The sequence below is a fragment of the Podarcis raffonei genome, chromosome 1 (genome assembly GCF_027172205.1).
Source record: "Podarcis raffonei isolate rPodRaf1 chromosome 1, rPodRaf1.pri, whole genome shotgun sequence".
Classification (NCBI taxonomy): domain Eukaryota; kingdom Metazoa; phylum Chordata; class Lepidosauria; order Squamata; family Lacertidae; genus Podarcis; species Podarcis raffonei.
The window spans coordinates 130,185,647-130,201,134 of NC_070602.1; the positions used below are offsets into that span (position 1 = coordinate 130,185,647).

General features: G+C 44.7%; 1 protein-coding gene across 3 annotated transcripts in view; it reads right to left on the reverse strand.

Annotated features, from left to right (window-relative positions):
• The window catches only part of LOC128402159 (cytochrome P450 20A1), a 44,379-nt gene that overhangs the window by 14,897 nt on the left and 13,994 nt on the right, over positions 1–15,488 (reverse strand). For all 3 annotated transcript variants that reach the window (XM_053366118.1, XM_053366135.1, XM_053366126.1), the window contains 2 exons: positions 12,725–12,803; positions 1,901–2,016 (listed from right to left, as the gene is read on the reverse strand). In XM_053366118.1, the coding sequence (XP_053222093.1) occupies positions 1,901–2,016; positions 12,725–12,803 (195 nt within the window). The remainder of the gene's footprint in view (positions 1–1,900; positions 2,017–12,724; positions 12,804–15,488) is intronic.

A 15,488-nucleotide genomic window follows, 5' to 3' on the forward strand; every position in this document is an offset into this window, starting at 1 on the left:
TGACTGATTGATTGTGTGACCGCGGAAATGGATAAAAGGCCCCCATCCAAACAATGACTATCATCACTGCAGGTAAGGGGGAAAAAATAATTTTTATCATCTACAATACTGTCTTATTTATTTTATAGTACAGTACATTGATTATTGCTTTCATTTTATGGATCAATTATTTTGTTAGATAGTAAAATTCATGTTAAATCGCTGTTAAATTCATGTTAAATTGCTGTTTTAGGGGCTGTTTTTAAAAGTCTGGAACGGATTAATCCATTTTGCAATACTTTCTATGGGAAAGCGTGCCTTGGTTTTGGAACGGACTTCTGGAATGGATTAAGTTTGAGAACCAAGGTACCACTGTACCAGCAATGGTGCTCAACTGCTGTGGTGGTCAAATGGCTAATGAGCTGCTCTGTGGAGCGTGTGTCGTACATTTGAGTCACACGATCACCCTCTCTTTTGCTCCCGACATGAGTGGCTTTTCAAACTCGGCATGCAAACTGGCGAGGGGGCCCCAATTCTGCCCCCTTCCCCTGAGTGGGGTGTGAACTGCCACCTCCTGGTTCCCAACTCTGGGCCACTCAAGTTGGTGTCATGAATGCTGTGCCTTGTTAAAGCTCCCAGGACGCTTGCCCAAAGGGTCTCTCTCCCTTTGGACGAGAAATGACCTTGCCAAGGAACATGCTCACTCAACTTGAGTTGGCGGTTCCCTCCAGGGAGGAAGTCACGCTTGGAACAGAAGTTGCTTCTGACTCATTCAGGAGGACGAGTCATAGCAACGGCCTTTAAATGCCGGCTGCTCAAGGATTCCAAGATGGTGGCCTGAGGTTCAAACATGGAACCTGAAAGGCTTGGACCAGCATGCCTTGCAAGCCGCGGGCTAGCCGCTTCCCCACAAAGGTCAGTGCTGCATGGAGCCATGTTAAGCAGAAATAGCTGCTTCAAACGCTTCTCTCGGGACGAAAGCAAAGAGAGCAATCAAATAGAAATCTATACAGCGTATTTTTCGCTCCATAGGATGCACCGGACCATAGGGCGCACCTAGTTTTTAGAGGGGGAAATGAAGAAAAAAAATCTTTTTTCCCCCCCAGCCCCAAAGAGCAGCGTACAGGCTGCGCGCAACCTCTCCCTGCCGGAGGGGTTGCGCGCGGCTATGGCAGAAGCCAAGACAGCGAGCAGGATCCATCCCACTCGCTGTCTTGGCTTGTGCCATAGCCGCACGCAACCCCTCCAGCAGGGAGAGGCTGCGCGGGGCTTAAGAAGTCATAGCCGCGTGCAGCCTCTCCCTGCTGGAGGGGCTGCGCGCGGCTATCCCTGAAGCCTTCCGAGTGCAGCGCACGTTCCCGCTGCGTTCTCGAGGCTTCAGGTTCCTTTTGCTGAAGCCGGGAGAGCAAGACTCTCCTGGCTTCAGCAAAAGGAACCTGAAGCCTCCAGAACACAGCGGGAACTCGCGCTGCGCTCCGAAGGCTTAAGGGGGCTATCCCTGAAGCCTGGAGAGTGAGAGGTGTCGGTGCGCACCGACGCCTCTCGCTCTCCAGGCTTCAGCGAAAGCAATGCGAAGCTTCCAGAGCACGGAGGGAGCGTTCCCTCTGTGCTTCGGAGGCTTCGCGTTGCTGTCACTGAAGCCAAGGAACCTGCATTCGCTCCATAGGACGCACACACATTTCCCCTTAATTTTTGGAGGGGGAAAAGTATGTCCTATAGAGCGAAAAATACGGTATTTAAAGCTTCAAGGTTGCAAAAGGAGAAAACCCTCCCCCGCCCCTCTCTCTTCCTCTCTCGGATGAAGATTAAAATCGGGAGAAACAATGCAGGCAATTAAATTAATCAAGCCCAGCAGAATGCAATTACCAGTGGGTCTAGCGGGACTTCCATTAATGGTTAATTACAGCACAGATGTAGATACCTGCTTGTCGCTCAGCTTCCCCTGCAGTAAAGCGTCTATGAAGATGTCTCGGCTGAGATTCTTCCCCTGCCGTTCTTTTATGACTTTCTTCAAGACAATCTCCATCTCCATCAGAGCTTCGGGCACAGGAAAACAAAACGGTTCTTTCGTTAGCCGGCAGAGGACATTGTCTCAGGGTCCACCTTGACACACCCTGCCAGGCGGCTTGCCATCCGCTCCCACGTGAGGGCTGCTTCACGCATTACAGATCAGGCGTGGGGAACCTTTGGATCTCCAGATGTTGAAGAACGACAACTCCCATCATTCCTGGCCATTCCCTGGTGCTGATGGGAGTTGGAGCTCAGGAGCATCCTAAGGACCAACGGTTCCCGCAGCCACTGTAGATTAAATCAGCGGCTTGAAAGCAGCTCTGCAGATCTCTTTCTCCAAAGCCCTCTGCACTGTGGAACAGCACCTACTGACTCCAAACAAAAACATCATTAAGTGGGTGCATCTTCTCAAAGGGGAGCCTATAGAGCCATATGCATGTATATGGAGGGTGGGAAATGAGCCAGGGTGGTGTGGTGTAGTGGTTAAGAGCAATAGACCCGTAATCTGGGGAACTGGGTTCGCGTCTCCGCTCCTCCACATGCAGCTGCTGGGTGACCTTGGGCTAGTCACACTTCTCTGAAGTCTCTCAGCCCCACTCACCTCACAGAGTGTTTGTTGTGGGGGAGGAAGGGAAAGGAGAACGTTAGCCGCTTTGAGACTCCTTCGGGTAGTGATAAAGCGGGATATCAAATCCAAACTCTTCTTCTTCTTCTTCTTTGCAGAACAAAAGTCTCAGCTTAAAGGTAAAGGGAAAGGGACCCTGACCATTAGGTCCAGTCATGGCCGACTGGGGTTGCGGCACTCATCTTGCTTTACTGGCCGAGGGAGCCGGCGTACAGCTTCCGGGTCATCTGGCCAGCATGACTAAGCCACTTCTGGTGAACCAGAGCAGCGCACGGAAATGCCGTTTACCTTCCCGCCAGAGCTGTACCTATTTATCTACTTGCACTTTGACTTGCTTTCGAACTGCTAGGTGGGCAGGAGCAGGGACCGAGCAACGGGAGCTCACCCTGTCATAGGGATTCAAACCGCCAATCTTCTGATCGGAAGTCCTAGGCTTGGTGGTTTAACCCACAGCACCACCCGCATCCCTCAAGTCTCAGCTTACCAAAGACTTATTAGATACAAATATAAAAGTATTCTAAAAAATGTACAAACTGTTGTTGGAGTGGGAAACTCAAGAGGAATCTGTGAAATCGAGCATGATTAAGCGGGCACAAGACGCGGGTCACTATATTGATTATGAATTATGGGGAAAGCTGTGGCAAATAAATATGAATTTTATGGTATGTGATGCGATGAAAGAAAAGAGGAAAATGGCCCACAGATGGTATTCAGCACCCACCAGATTGGTGAAAATGTCTAAAAAAGAAAAAAGGTATATGCTGGAAGTGTAATGAAAATGAGGGATCTTTTCCCCCCACATGTGGTGGTCCTGTAAAATAATTAAGGAATATTGGGAAACTATATATAATGAATTAAAAAAAGATACTTAAAAAAACTTTCCCAAAAACACCTGAGATTTTCCTCTTGGGGATGGTAACAATGGAAGCCCCCCAAAAACTCAAAATAGTTTATTACTATACGCCACGGCCGCAGCTAGAACCTTATTGGCACAAAGGTGGAGAACAAGTCTAGTACCCACTAAGGAAGAATGGCAGCGTAAAATGTTTGAATATGCTGAACTGGCTGGTCTGACGAACAGGATAAGAGAAAACAAAGATAAGAAATATAAGAAGGAACGGACAATGTTTATTGAATATTTTAAGAACGAGTATAGACAAATATGAGAGAGACGTGGGTGGCGCTGTAGGTTAAACCACAGAGCCTAGGACTTGCTGATCAGAAGGTCGTGGTTCGAATCCCCGCGACGGAGTGAGCTCCCGTTGCTCGGTCCCAGCTCCTGCTAACCTAGCAGTTCTAAAGCACCTCAAAGTGCAAGTAGATAAATAGGTACCACTCCGGCGGGAAGGTAAACGGCGCTGCTCTGGTTCGCCAGAAGCGGCTTAGTCATGCTGGCCACATGACCCGGAAGCTGTACGCTGGCTCCCTCAGCCAATAAAGCGAGATGAGCGCCACAACCCCAGAGTCGGCCATGACTGGACCTAACGGTCAGGGGTCCCTTTACCCTTTACTTTTATAGACAAATACATAGCTTAGCAGGTCTTGATCCAGCAAACTTGAAATCGACAGAGTATTTAATAGATAACAAACAGGATGATGAAAAAGATGTGGATTACACAGAGCAGTAGAAAAGCAAAGGAACCAGGAAAAGGGTGGAAGGGAAGTCATATAGTATATGTATACATGGTGTATTTGGTATGAAGTTGTAAGTGCGATGGAGGGAGGGGTTAAATATGCTCCCTGTTTTTTTGAAAATGCAATTTATTAAAAAAATATATAGCACGGACAAGCTGGAGGAGGGAAAGAAGCATTTCTTACACCCCCAAGCAAATAATGAATAAATCTGTAATTGTCTTTCTATGCTTCCTCTCGTACAAGGCAGTTGAATACTGAGCCACAACATTCCTAAAGTTACAAACCACTCCAAGTCTAAGTACAGTATTTTTAGCCACCATCCATCTTGAACTCTGAAGAGGTGGAATCTGAGCTAAGCACATCCCTTCACATGTAGCTCCCCTTTGGAGCAGAGAGCGCATTGTCAAGAGATCTCAGCATCACTTTCTCGGCACGTAAATGCAGACGTGGTTTATTGTTTACTGTGCCCTTTTGAAAAGTGTGTGTGTGTGTGTGTGTGTGTGTGTGTGTGTGTGTGAGAGAGAGAGAGAGAGAGAGAGAGAGAGAATAATAATAATAATAATAATAATAATAGCTACCAGGGATCCTGTTGCTAGACTAACGCTCCCATCATCCCTGATGGCAGGCCATGCTATCGGGGATATATAGAAGTTGGGGGTTCAACAACATACAGTCGTACCTTGGTTCTCAAACATACCGTATTTTTTGCTCTATAAGACTCACTTTTTCCCTCCTAAAAAGTAAGGGGAAATGTGTGTGCATCTTATGGAGCGAATGCAGGCTGTGCAGCTATCCCAGAAGCCAGAACAGCAAGAGGGATTGCTGCTTTCACTGCGCTGTGATCCCTCTTGCTGTTCTGGCTTCTGAGATTCAGAATAATTTTTTTCTTGTTTTCCTCCTCCAAAAACTAGGTGCGTCTTGTGGTCTGGTAAGTCTTATAGAGCAAAAAATACGGTAATCTGTTCCGGAAGTCCGTTCGACTTCCAAAATGTTTGAAAACCAAGGCGCGGCTTCTGAATGGCTGCAGGAGCTTCCTGCACTCAAACCAAAGCCACGTCGGACATCCGGCTTCCGAAAAACGTTCGAAAACCAGAACACTTACTTCTGGGTTTTCTGCGTTTGGGAGTACCAAGGCATTCGAGAACCAAGATATGACCGTATTGTGGGTCACCAGTTAGCCACTCTCAGACTAAACCAATAACCAGAGTCTCTCCCCTGCCTACAAACACGAAAAGTATTGCACAAAATGTGCCCAGTTTATTTTAATCAATCAATCAATCAATCAATCAATCAATCAAAGCTTTATTGCATTAGCATACAGCCATAGCAGGATAAGACAAAAATGCTAGAGAGAAGCATAGAATCATAGAATCATAGAGTTGGAAGAGACCACAAGGGCCATCGAGTCCAACCCCCTGCCAAGCAGGAAACACCATCAGAGCACTCCTGACATATGGTTGTCAAGCCTCTGCTTAAAGACCTCCAAAGAAGGAGACTCCACCACACTCCTTGGCAGCAAATTCCACTGTCGAACAGCTCTTACTGTCAGGAAGTTCTTCCTAATGTTTAGGTGGAATCTTCTTTCTTGTAGTTTGTATCCATTGCTCCGTGTCCGCTTCTCTGGAGCAGCAGAAAACAACCTTTCTCCCTCCTCTATGTGACATCCTTTTATATATTTGAACATGGCTATCATATCACCCCTTAACCTCCTCTTCTCCAGGCTAAACATGCCCAGCTCCCTTAGCCGTTCCTCATAAGGCATCGTTTCCAGGCCTTTGACCATTTTGGTTGCCCTCCTCTGGACACGTTCCAGTTTGTCAATGTCCTTCTTGAACTGTGGTGCCCAGAACTGGACACAGTACTCCAGGTGAGGTCTGACCAGAGCAGAATACAGTGGCACTATTACTTCCCTTGATCTAGATGCTATACTCCTATTGATGCAGCCCAGAATTGCATTGGCTTTTTTAGCTGCCGCGTCACACTGACGCGAAGCAACCTAACATAATTCAAAAGCAACCTAACATAATTCAAAACAATATTACTGGCATTATGACATTTAAATTACCCTAAGACAATAATGTAAAAATTTAGTTGCCAGCGCCGGGAATCTAAAATGCAGATGTATATAAAACATATAATGGCCCCAAAATAGGCTCGGCACATTAGGTTAAAAAGGTAATAAAAAGAATTAAAACAGGTCCAGGTCTGGGACACACTACCCAGTCAGTTTAGCCCTGAGTTTCAAAGCCTGCACTATAAAGATTGCCACCCCACGTGAAATTTGGGGATTTGCGTCCACAAGAAGCGATTTCAAACAGTCTTCCTTAGATGTGATGGTGGACGGGATCAAGAGGAGGAGCTTAGTTCTTATTAGCTCATAGATAGGGCAGTAGAAAAAGAAATGTATGAAGTCCTCTACTTCATTCATTGTGCATGGACATAGACGCTGAGTAATAGGGGTCTTAAAGTAAATCCCCTGCAAGAAGGCCGTGGGTATAGAATGGAAACGGGCCATGGTAAACGCTCTTCTCAAATTGGGCTCCGTCAGGTCTATCAAGTAGTTGGCAAGTGATCTTACCACTTTCACTTTAGGGAGCCACTTGGAGAGGCGAGCTGTGGTGGACTGTGCCCGGTCCATGGCCTTGTCTCTTGTAAGAATCCAGGCCCGGATATTATGTTGGTCCCAAGATGACAGCATGTCAAGATCTGGGAGGGAGTAGCGTGCCGTGATTATCTCCATGGCCTTGGACCATTTGTTGTTATGAGCACAAGTTAAAAAGGCTTGCCTGGCTAGTAGGGAGCCTGGGGCTTTGATTAATTTACAATAAAAACTAATAATTCTAATGTGGGCTCTCGCAACAATAGAGGGGAGGCAGTTTATTTTAAAGTGTAAAGGCCTTTGGCTATGTGCAATCCGCTTAATGCGCACACCGATTTGGGGAGTGGGAAGATGAATGCAGAGAGGGATTCTCGGACATCGGACTGGTTCAAGAACCACATGTTCCTAGCTGCGTGTAATTCACCTCCGTAAGGCAGACGATCTGATGTAATAGCTGCACTGGACAACACGCTGCCTGCAAAGGACAGCACAAAGTATTTGAAAATTTACGTTCTGCCTTATTCAATTTGCCAGAGGCTGTACTACGGTAAATTGCTGGAGCAGTGCCTCCAGGGCTCCTGGAAGTTCTGCCTAAAACCAAACTACCCTTAACCTCACATTTTTAAGCCTCTCTCTGCAGTGGCAGGGATGAGGTTTTTTTTTCTTGTGAAAACAGTTAAAAGAGAACCAAATCCAGGGCAATGGTCTGAAGACATTCTGATTTGAAGGCCTATTGATTTGAAGACATTCTGGGCAAATCCTGTGAAATAGGCAAGCATAGCTCGACGATTGAAGAATGCAGAATGAAGTTAATGGACTATGCAGAACTAGATAAACTAACAGGAAGGATTCAAAACCAGCGGGACCAGAAATTCACGGAAGACTGGAGCAAATTTACAGACTATTTGAAAAGTACTTGTGAAGATCAGACGACGTTTGTGTTGGCTGTTTGCAGTTTAGTAGCGCAGAGAGCTTGCTGGGGAGACCATGCATTAAAAAATAAAGGACTCAAAAATAACTTAAACTAGGTTTTAATAAGAAAAACAAAAACTCCTTTTACACTAAGTACATTAACAACCAAACCAGACCCAACCACCAACCCATCCCCCAGGGTAATGGGAGAGCTAGGTGCTGCTCCTTATATACTACACCCAAATGCTGACACACCTTAATCAAATACAACTCAGCAGCACCTGCTATGCTTCACAGCTGTAAAGCTGGGTCTCGTTATCTTACTCTGGCCCTTGCTCTGGCCCCTTAAAGACATACACATCAGGTGGAACAATGATGAACCTTTACATTTAAATAAACCATTCAACATTTCCCCTGCGGTTCATCATTGTGGAACAAAAACATAAAGCATATTTTGTACATGTCTTTCATGTGTAACCTTTGGAAGTGCTTTAGTAAAAATGTCCGCAATTTAATTGTCACCTGGAACATATTCAAATACAATCATTTCGTCAGCAATTAGTTTCTTTACAAACTGTAAACGTAACCTTAAGACTCTAGTGCGCTGCGTATTGGTCTCTGAACACAGGATAGCAAGTCCGCTCTGGGAATCAAGGTAAACTTTTACTGGTAGTGTTACTTGCATCTGTAGGTCTGCAAATACTTGCAGATACCATTCTACATCGCGAATGGCCTGAACGCATGCACATAATTCACTCTCTGTTGTGGAGAGACAAATAATGGTTTGTGTCTGGGACTTCCATTCAAATGGACAACCGTTATAACAAAACACCATACCAGACACACCCCTGCAATTATTTTGTTCCACTGTGTGAGATGCATCGCAGAAAATTTCAAAACCTTTGTCAACACATGTTGTAAACTGCAACCTATAATGTTTGGTGTGTTTAAGGTAATTTCTGAACATCATTGTAGCTTTTTGGCTCAAAAACTGCCTTATTGGCATACACAGTATTAAAATGTTCATCTGCAAAACGTTGTGGCTTCTGTCTCTTTCTATCTGAACGTCTCAGTCCGGAAGGAGAGTCAGACTCCTCAGACTTAATGGGACTAAGTGAACCACTAGTTTCAGGTTGTAAATCATTGTCAGATTGAAGAGATGCCTGTAGGCTAAGCTCACGATCAGAAAACTCAAGAGAATCTAACCTCCCCTCGGGTGCCTGTGACTTTAAATCATCAAACAAATTATCAGATTCAACAGGCTTTTGGTCTTTTTCCATTAATTCAGAAGCACCATTTCCTGCTGCTGCTGCTTCTTCCTCTTCTTCCTCAGTATTATCTATACCATCAGTATCTTGGAAGACAGCAACTCCATTCCAATTTACAGTTTGTATCATGCTTCTGGTAATATGAAATTTGCCAGTTGCTGGTATGTAAATTCTGTACGCCCCCTGCTGGTAGCCCATTAATTTTCCCTGGACACTACGTTCACCCAATTTCTGCTTAGCGGGATAATGCATAATTACATCTGAACCCCAAATGCGTAGGTATTTCAGATTAGGGCGTTTTTTAAACAGCTTCTCATAGGGGGTGACATCTAAACCAGAATGATAACTGCGATTTTTAACATAACAAAAAGCATTAAGCGCTTCAGCCCAAAAGTCTTTGGGCAGATTAGCATCGTGCAGATACGTTTTAACCCCTGCCTGTAGGTCACGCTGCACAACTTCAACAAGCCCATTTTGCCAGGGACTTCGGGGGCAAGATAACTCATGAGTAGTCCCCTGCGCTTCCAGGAATTTCTCAAAATCCTCAGAAACAAATTCCCCGCCCCGGTCAGAAAACAGGTTCTTAATTGATTTGTTAAAGTGCGTTTTTACCCAGTTGCAAAAAACTTTGTACTTCTCAAATGCTTGGGACTTCTCAGCTATTGCATAAGTCCAACAATATCTACTATACTGGTCTATCAGAGTAAGCCAGTACTTAGAACCTCCTAATGATGGTGGGAGTGGCCCAACTAAATCACAATGTACACGCTCAAATGGCTCAGTTACTTTCCTATCTGAGCACCTACCCTTGCGTGCAACCTTAATCTTATTCTTGCAACAGGATAGACATTGCATAAAGAATTTACATGGTTTTAAGTTGAGGCCATTAACAATATTCTTTGTCTTAATTACATCAGCAAAATTCAGGTGTCCCAGAATTCTGTGCGCCTCATGGACACACCCGGAATGAGGCCTTACATTCCTCAACCCCTGGCTTGACTGTGCTGCTCTGCAATTTATAGGTGATTGGGAGTAGGTGCGAAAATACAGTCTATATAAACCATCAGATTCCCGGGCATATAATAGACGTTTGTTCCCATCGAAAAACTCACACATTGACTTTAAGAAACGCACAGTTATGCCTTGACGAGCAAAGCACCTTACTGACAATAAATTGTCCACTGACGGGCAGTAAATGCAGTTCACTATTGTAATGTTTAAAGAGTCAAGTTTAACAGTACCCCTGCCAAGCGACTGCAAGACTTGTGAATTGGCTAAATGTACATTACCAATTTCCTCTTCGAAAGAAATAAACAAGCTTCGATCGTTGCAAATATGCTGAGATGCTCCTGAGTCCACAACAAAAGACTTCCACTTGGCACGTTTAAGTCTTTTACGATCTGTTGTCCTAGCATGGAAAACTCGCGGCTCGTTTCTGTCTTTACAATACGATGTTGGCTGCTGGGCTGACAACCGTGACTGACGAACAGAAACAGGCTTGGGAGTACTTTGCTTTCTTTTGGATCTGCAGTCCTTTGCAAAATGTCCTTGCTTATTGCAGAACCAACAACGCTTGGCAGCTTTAAATACAGTTGTATCACCACAGGTTTGCATATGGCGTTCCTCATTACTTCTGGAAATAGGAGTGCTTATGGCACAAGCCTCCCTTCTATCCAACTCGCCCATTAATCTTGCCGTCACCCCTTCCACAGTTAATTGTGCTGGTGGAACGGCAGATATCTGGCTAGCTATACCATCAAAGTCCTCATTAAGGGAACATAGAATGATAAAAACATACTGAATATCAGGTATCTCCATGTCCCTTCGAATTAATTCGCAGCGTATTGCCTCCAGAAGTCTCAAGTGTGCTGCCAAATCACCACCAGGCTGCAACTTCGTCTGGTACAACTGCTTGAAAAACGTCAATGCAGATGCTGACTCTTTTCTAACATGCACTGCTGCAAGACTGTCCCACATTTCTTTGGCAGTTTTCTTATTTCTTATATACACTACTTGCTGGTCGCTGACTGCCAAATTAATTATCGCCCTGGCTTTTGCATCTCCTTTCGACCAAGCATTAGTCACAGGGTCAGGAGGGTCATCAGTTACATAGGTCCATACTTCTCTAGAGGTCAAAAGCGCCTCCACCCGAAAAGACCATAAACTGTAGTTCTCATCTGTTAGCTGTGGGAAGACCAGAGCCTTCTCAGCTTCAGGAACCCGGTCAACCATTCTGGAACTCTTCCAGACCCACAGAACTACGCTAACAGGAGAAGGAGTTTTCAAACCTTTCTCAGAGTCCAAAAATATGCAGTCATCCACTCAGCAGCTGGGCCCATAACCAAAGATGTTGGCTGTTTGCAGTTTAGTAGCGCAGAGAGCTTGCTGGGGAGACCATGCATTAAAAAAGTAAAGGACTCAAAAATAACTTAAACTAGGTTTTAATAAGAAAAACAAAAACTCCTTTTACACTAAGTACATTAACAACCAAACCAGACCCAACCACCAACCCATCCCCCAGGGTAATGGGAGAGCTAGGTGCTGCTCCTTATATACTACACCCAAATGCTGACACACCTTAATCAAATACAACTCAGCAGCACCTGCTATGCTTCACAGCTGTAAAGCTGGGTCTCGTTATCTTACTCTGGCCCTTGCTCTGGCCCCTTAAAGACATACACATCAGGTGGAACAATGATGAACCTTTACATTTAAATAAACCATTCAACAGTTTGTAGGTTTGCAAGAAGTTTTGTGAGGTGTATTATTGGAAGTATAGCAAAAATGGAGAAGAGGAAGGATGATTTGTTAAGAGATGTAAAGGCAATATCTATGCCTTTGTAAAGGCAAGATTCAACACCTTCCCATCGAACGTGCTGAGAAATAGATTCTCCAATGGACAGATATCGCTCTTATGTGATTGTAATTGTGGGGCACCGGAATCGTTGCATCACATAATTTTTGATTGTGCTTTTCACTCATCGGCCAGGAGCAGTTTCTTGCTCAATATCTAAAGGGAATTGCCGATGATACGAACGAAGCCAAACTGAGATATCTATTAAATGATGATGACCCCCTAAGATCACTCATGGTTGCCAGATTCTTGATCAGCGTCCTATCCCTAAAGAAGAGAAACGGACTCCTGTGCGGCTCAGATAATCTCTTTAAACTATGATCTATGTTTTAGGATGTCTTCTACTAATTTTTCTACTAATTATCATACTAATTTATGAGTAGAGGGCGATGTTTATGTTACAAATTTATTGTAATGTACGATGTTGGTCTTTTGTTTTTGTTTTGCTTTGGTTCTTGTCTGTTTTTTGTAAGTCTTGGCGGTTTTAAATTTGGAGGTTTAAGTACATTATGTTGGCATGGGAAACTGTCGTGTGATGGGCCAATGGCCGTAATAAAGATCAATACAATACAATACAATGCAATATGAAGTTAAGAAATGCATAAGAAGTGGTTAAAACGGTGGATCATCAGAGGTGCTGATGGAAGTCTAAAAAGATTGTATAAGTGATAGGTTTTGTGGTACATTTTATAATTTATATGTTAAAGTCAATAAAAATTATTTTTTTAAAAAAGGAATAAGCAAGCAGACCTACACAAAAAGAAAATGGATTTTGCAGCCTGGATGCGATTGCCGTATCCACACCTGCAGGGCTAATGCACAGACCCCGAAATTCAACTCACCGTCTTCATACAGCTTTTTCCGAGTCGTGCTTTTATCAAGGGACCCATCCAAGAAGCCCTTTCCAATCTCTGACCAGATCTGAAACAAGTGCAGATGAATCGCATTATCTTTCCAAGTCTTATTAAGCATCTTGTCTTAAATCAGTCTCCTCGGAAAAATAAAAATTAGGGCTTTAGTTCTATACAGTGGTACCTCTGGTTAAGAACTTAATACGTTCTGGAGGTCCGTTCTTAACCTGAAACTGTTCTTAACCTGAAGCACCACTTTAGCTAATGGGGCCTCCAGCTGCCGCCATGCCGCCAGAGCATGATTTCTGTTCTCATCCTGAAGCAAAGTTCTTAATCCGAGGTACTATTTCTGGGTTAGCGGAGTCTGTAACCTGAAGTGTCGGTAACCGCAAACGTCTGTAACCCGAGGTACCACTGTAATTGTAATAAGAGACTGGCTCTCATTGGCCCGAATCCTAGAACAAAACATAAGGAACTTCACTGAACAAAAGGTTTCCATCTTCTCCCCAACCACATGGTTCAGCAAGAGCTCCTCATTTCCTTTAGCTATGGTTTCTGGAGTGGAGGGGTGCCTTTTTTGAAGGTAACTGTGGGTTACCTGCAAAAAAAGAGCCAGTGTGGTGTAGTGGTTAAGAGCGGTAGACTCGTAATCTGGAGAACTGGGTTCGCGTCTCCGCTTCTCCAGTGTGGTGTAGTGGTTAAGAGCGGTAGACTTGTAATCTGGAGAACTGGGTTCGCATCTCCGCTTCTCCAGTATGGTGTAGTGGGTAAGAGTGGTGGACTCGTAATCTGGTCAACCAGGTTCTCTTCCCCACTCCTCCACATGCAGCTGCTGGGTGACCTTGGGCTAGTCACACTTCTTTGGAGTCTCTCAGCCTCGCTCACCTCACAGAGTGTTTGTTGTGGGGGAGGAAGGGAAAAGGAGATTGTTAGCCGCTTTGAGACTCCTTCGGGTAGTGATAAAGCGGGGTATCAAATCCAAACTCCTCTTCTTCTTCTTTGGGTGGGAAACTTTTCTTCCATGAACTTCCTTAAGTCAACTGAGCTTAGGATCCAAGCCAACATGCCTTAGGTGTAGATTGACGACGACTGCATTAGAGCGGTATTTCCAAGGAGGAAGGCTTACGCAGCAGTTGCTGGCACAGCTGGAGGTAAGGCTCCATTAATAGAAAGTGGACAGATCAATCCCCCGGGATAAATCACACCGAATGGTCCAAAAGAGCGCTGCTGAAACAGAGCCAGGATGCTCCTTCCAACCAATGATCGGCTACCAAACTCAGCAATACAGGACTTGGGATCATGGCAGCAGAAATTACAACCACGGTGGTTCCTTGGTTCTCAAAACACCTTGGGACTCAAACAACTTGGAACCCAAACACTGCAAACCCGGAAGTAAGTGTTCTGGTGTGCGAGTCTTTTTCGGAAGCCGAATGTGCTCCGTTTTGAGTGTTACACTTCTGACTTGAGTGCCACACTTCTGTTTTGAGTGTTACGCTGAGGTCTGTTTTTGTTATTTACCGTATTTTTCACTCTATAAGACGCTCCAGACCACAAGACACACCTAATTTTTGGAGGAGGAAAACAAGGAAAAAAATATTCTGAATCTCAGAAGCCAGAACAGCAAGAGGGATCGCTGCGCAGTGAAAGCAGGGATCCCTCTTGCAGTTCTGGCTTCTGGGATAGCTGCGCAGCCTGCATTCGCTCCATAAGACGCACACACATTTCCCCTTACTTTTTAGGAGGGGAAAAGTGAGTCTTATAGAGCAAAAAATACGGTATTTTGCATTTTTGTGTCTCTTTTTTGTTTTTGTGACTGCATGGAACCGAGTTCAGCTACTGATTGATTGTGTGACTGCAGTACATTATTCATTGCTTTCATTTTATCGATCAATGGTCTCGTTAGATAGTAAAATTCAGGTTAAATTGCTGTTTTAGGGGTTGCTTTGAAGTCTGGAACGGATTAATCCATTTTGCATTACTTTCTATGGGAAAGCGCACCTTGGTTTTGGGACGCTTTGGTTTTGGAACGGATTTCCGGAACGGATTAAGTTTGAGAACCAAGGTACCACTGTACTTGTGAGATTATATTTATTTATGAGCAAAAGGCATAATCAGATCCATGGCAACGAGAACGTCAGGGTGCAAAAAAGCTCATTTTCAAATCCATGCTTGCTTAGGAAGCTGGCCGAGTGGCTATGGGCAAATGTCTGCACGAGGGGTTCACAGTTTCGTCAAAGTTGGCGGTGGGCAGAAATCTGCCCCTCCTCTCCATGCAAGCCTACTGCTCTGGACACCATGGGCGTCAAAAACATCAGTCCCCATCTTTTCTCTGGAGTTGGAGGCAAAGGCTGGGGCTCAGTTTGGTGTCACACAGCCTTGCAAGACCAAGAAAAGGTCCGCCACAGCCTTATTCTCTAGCTTGCAGCTGGTGGGAGCAGTGCCGGATTTACGTATAAGCTGAACAAGCTATAGCTTAGGGCCCCACTCTCTTGGAGCCCCCCAAAAAAATTTAAGGGGGAAAAAACTGGATGTACATTTCCAAAATATAAGATAAAAAACAATAACAGTGTTTTGTGTTGTGTAGGCTCCTATGATGTAAGTAATGGACCCCGCCTGCTAGCCTGCTCCCTAAAATATCACTGGTTTCCTCATTTCTATATATAGGGTGCCTGCATTCTGCTATTTATAATTATTAGTAGTTTGCATCATATAAAGCTAAAGGTAAAGAGACCCCTGACCATTAGGTCCAGTCGTG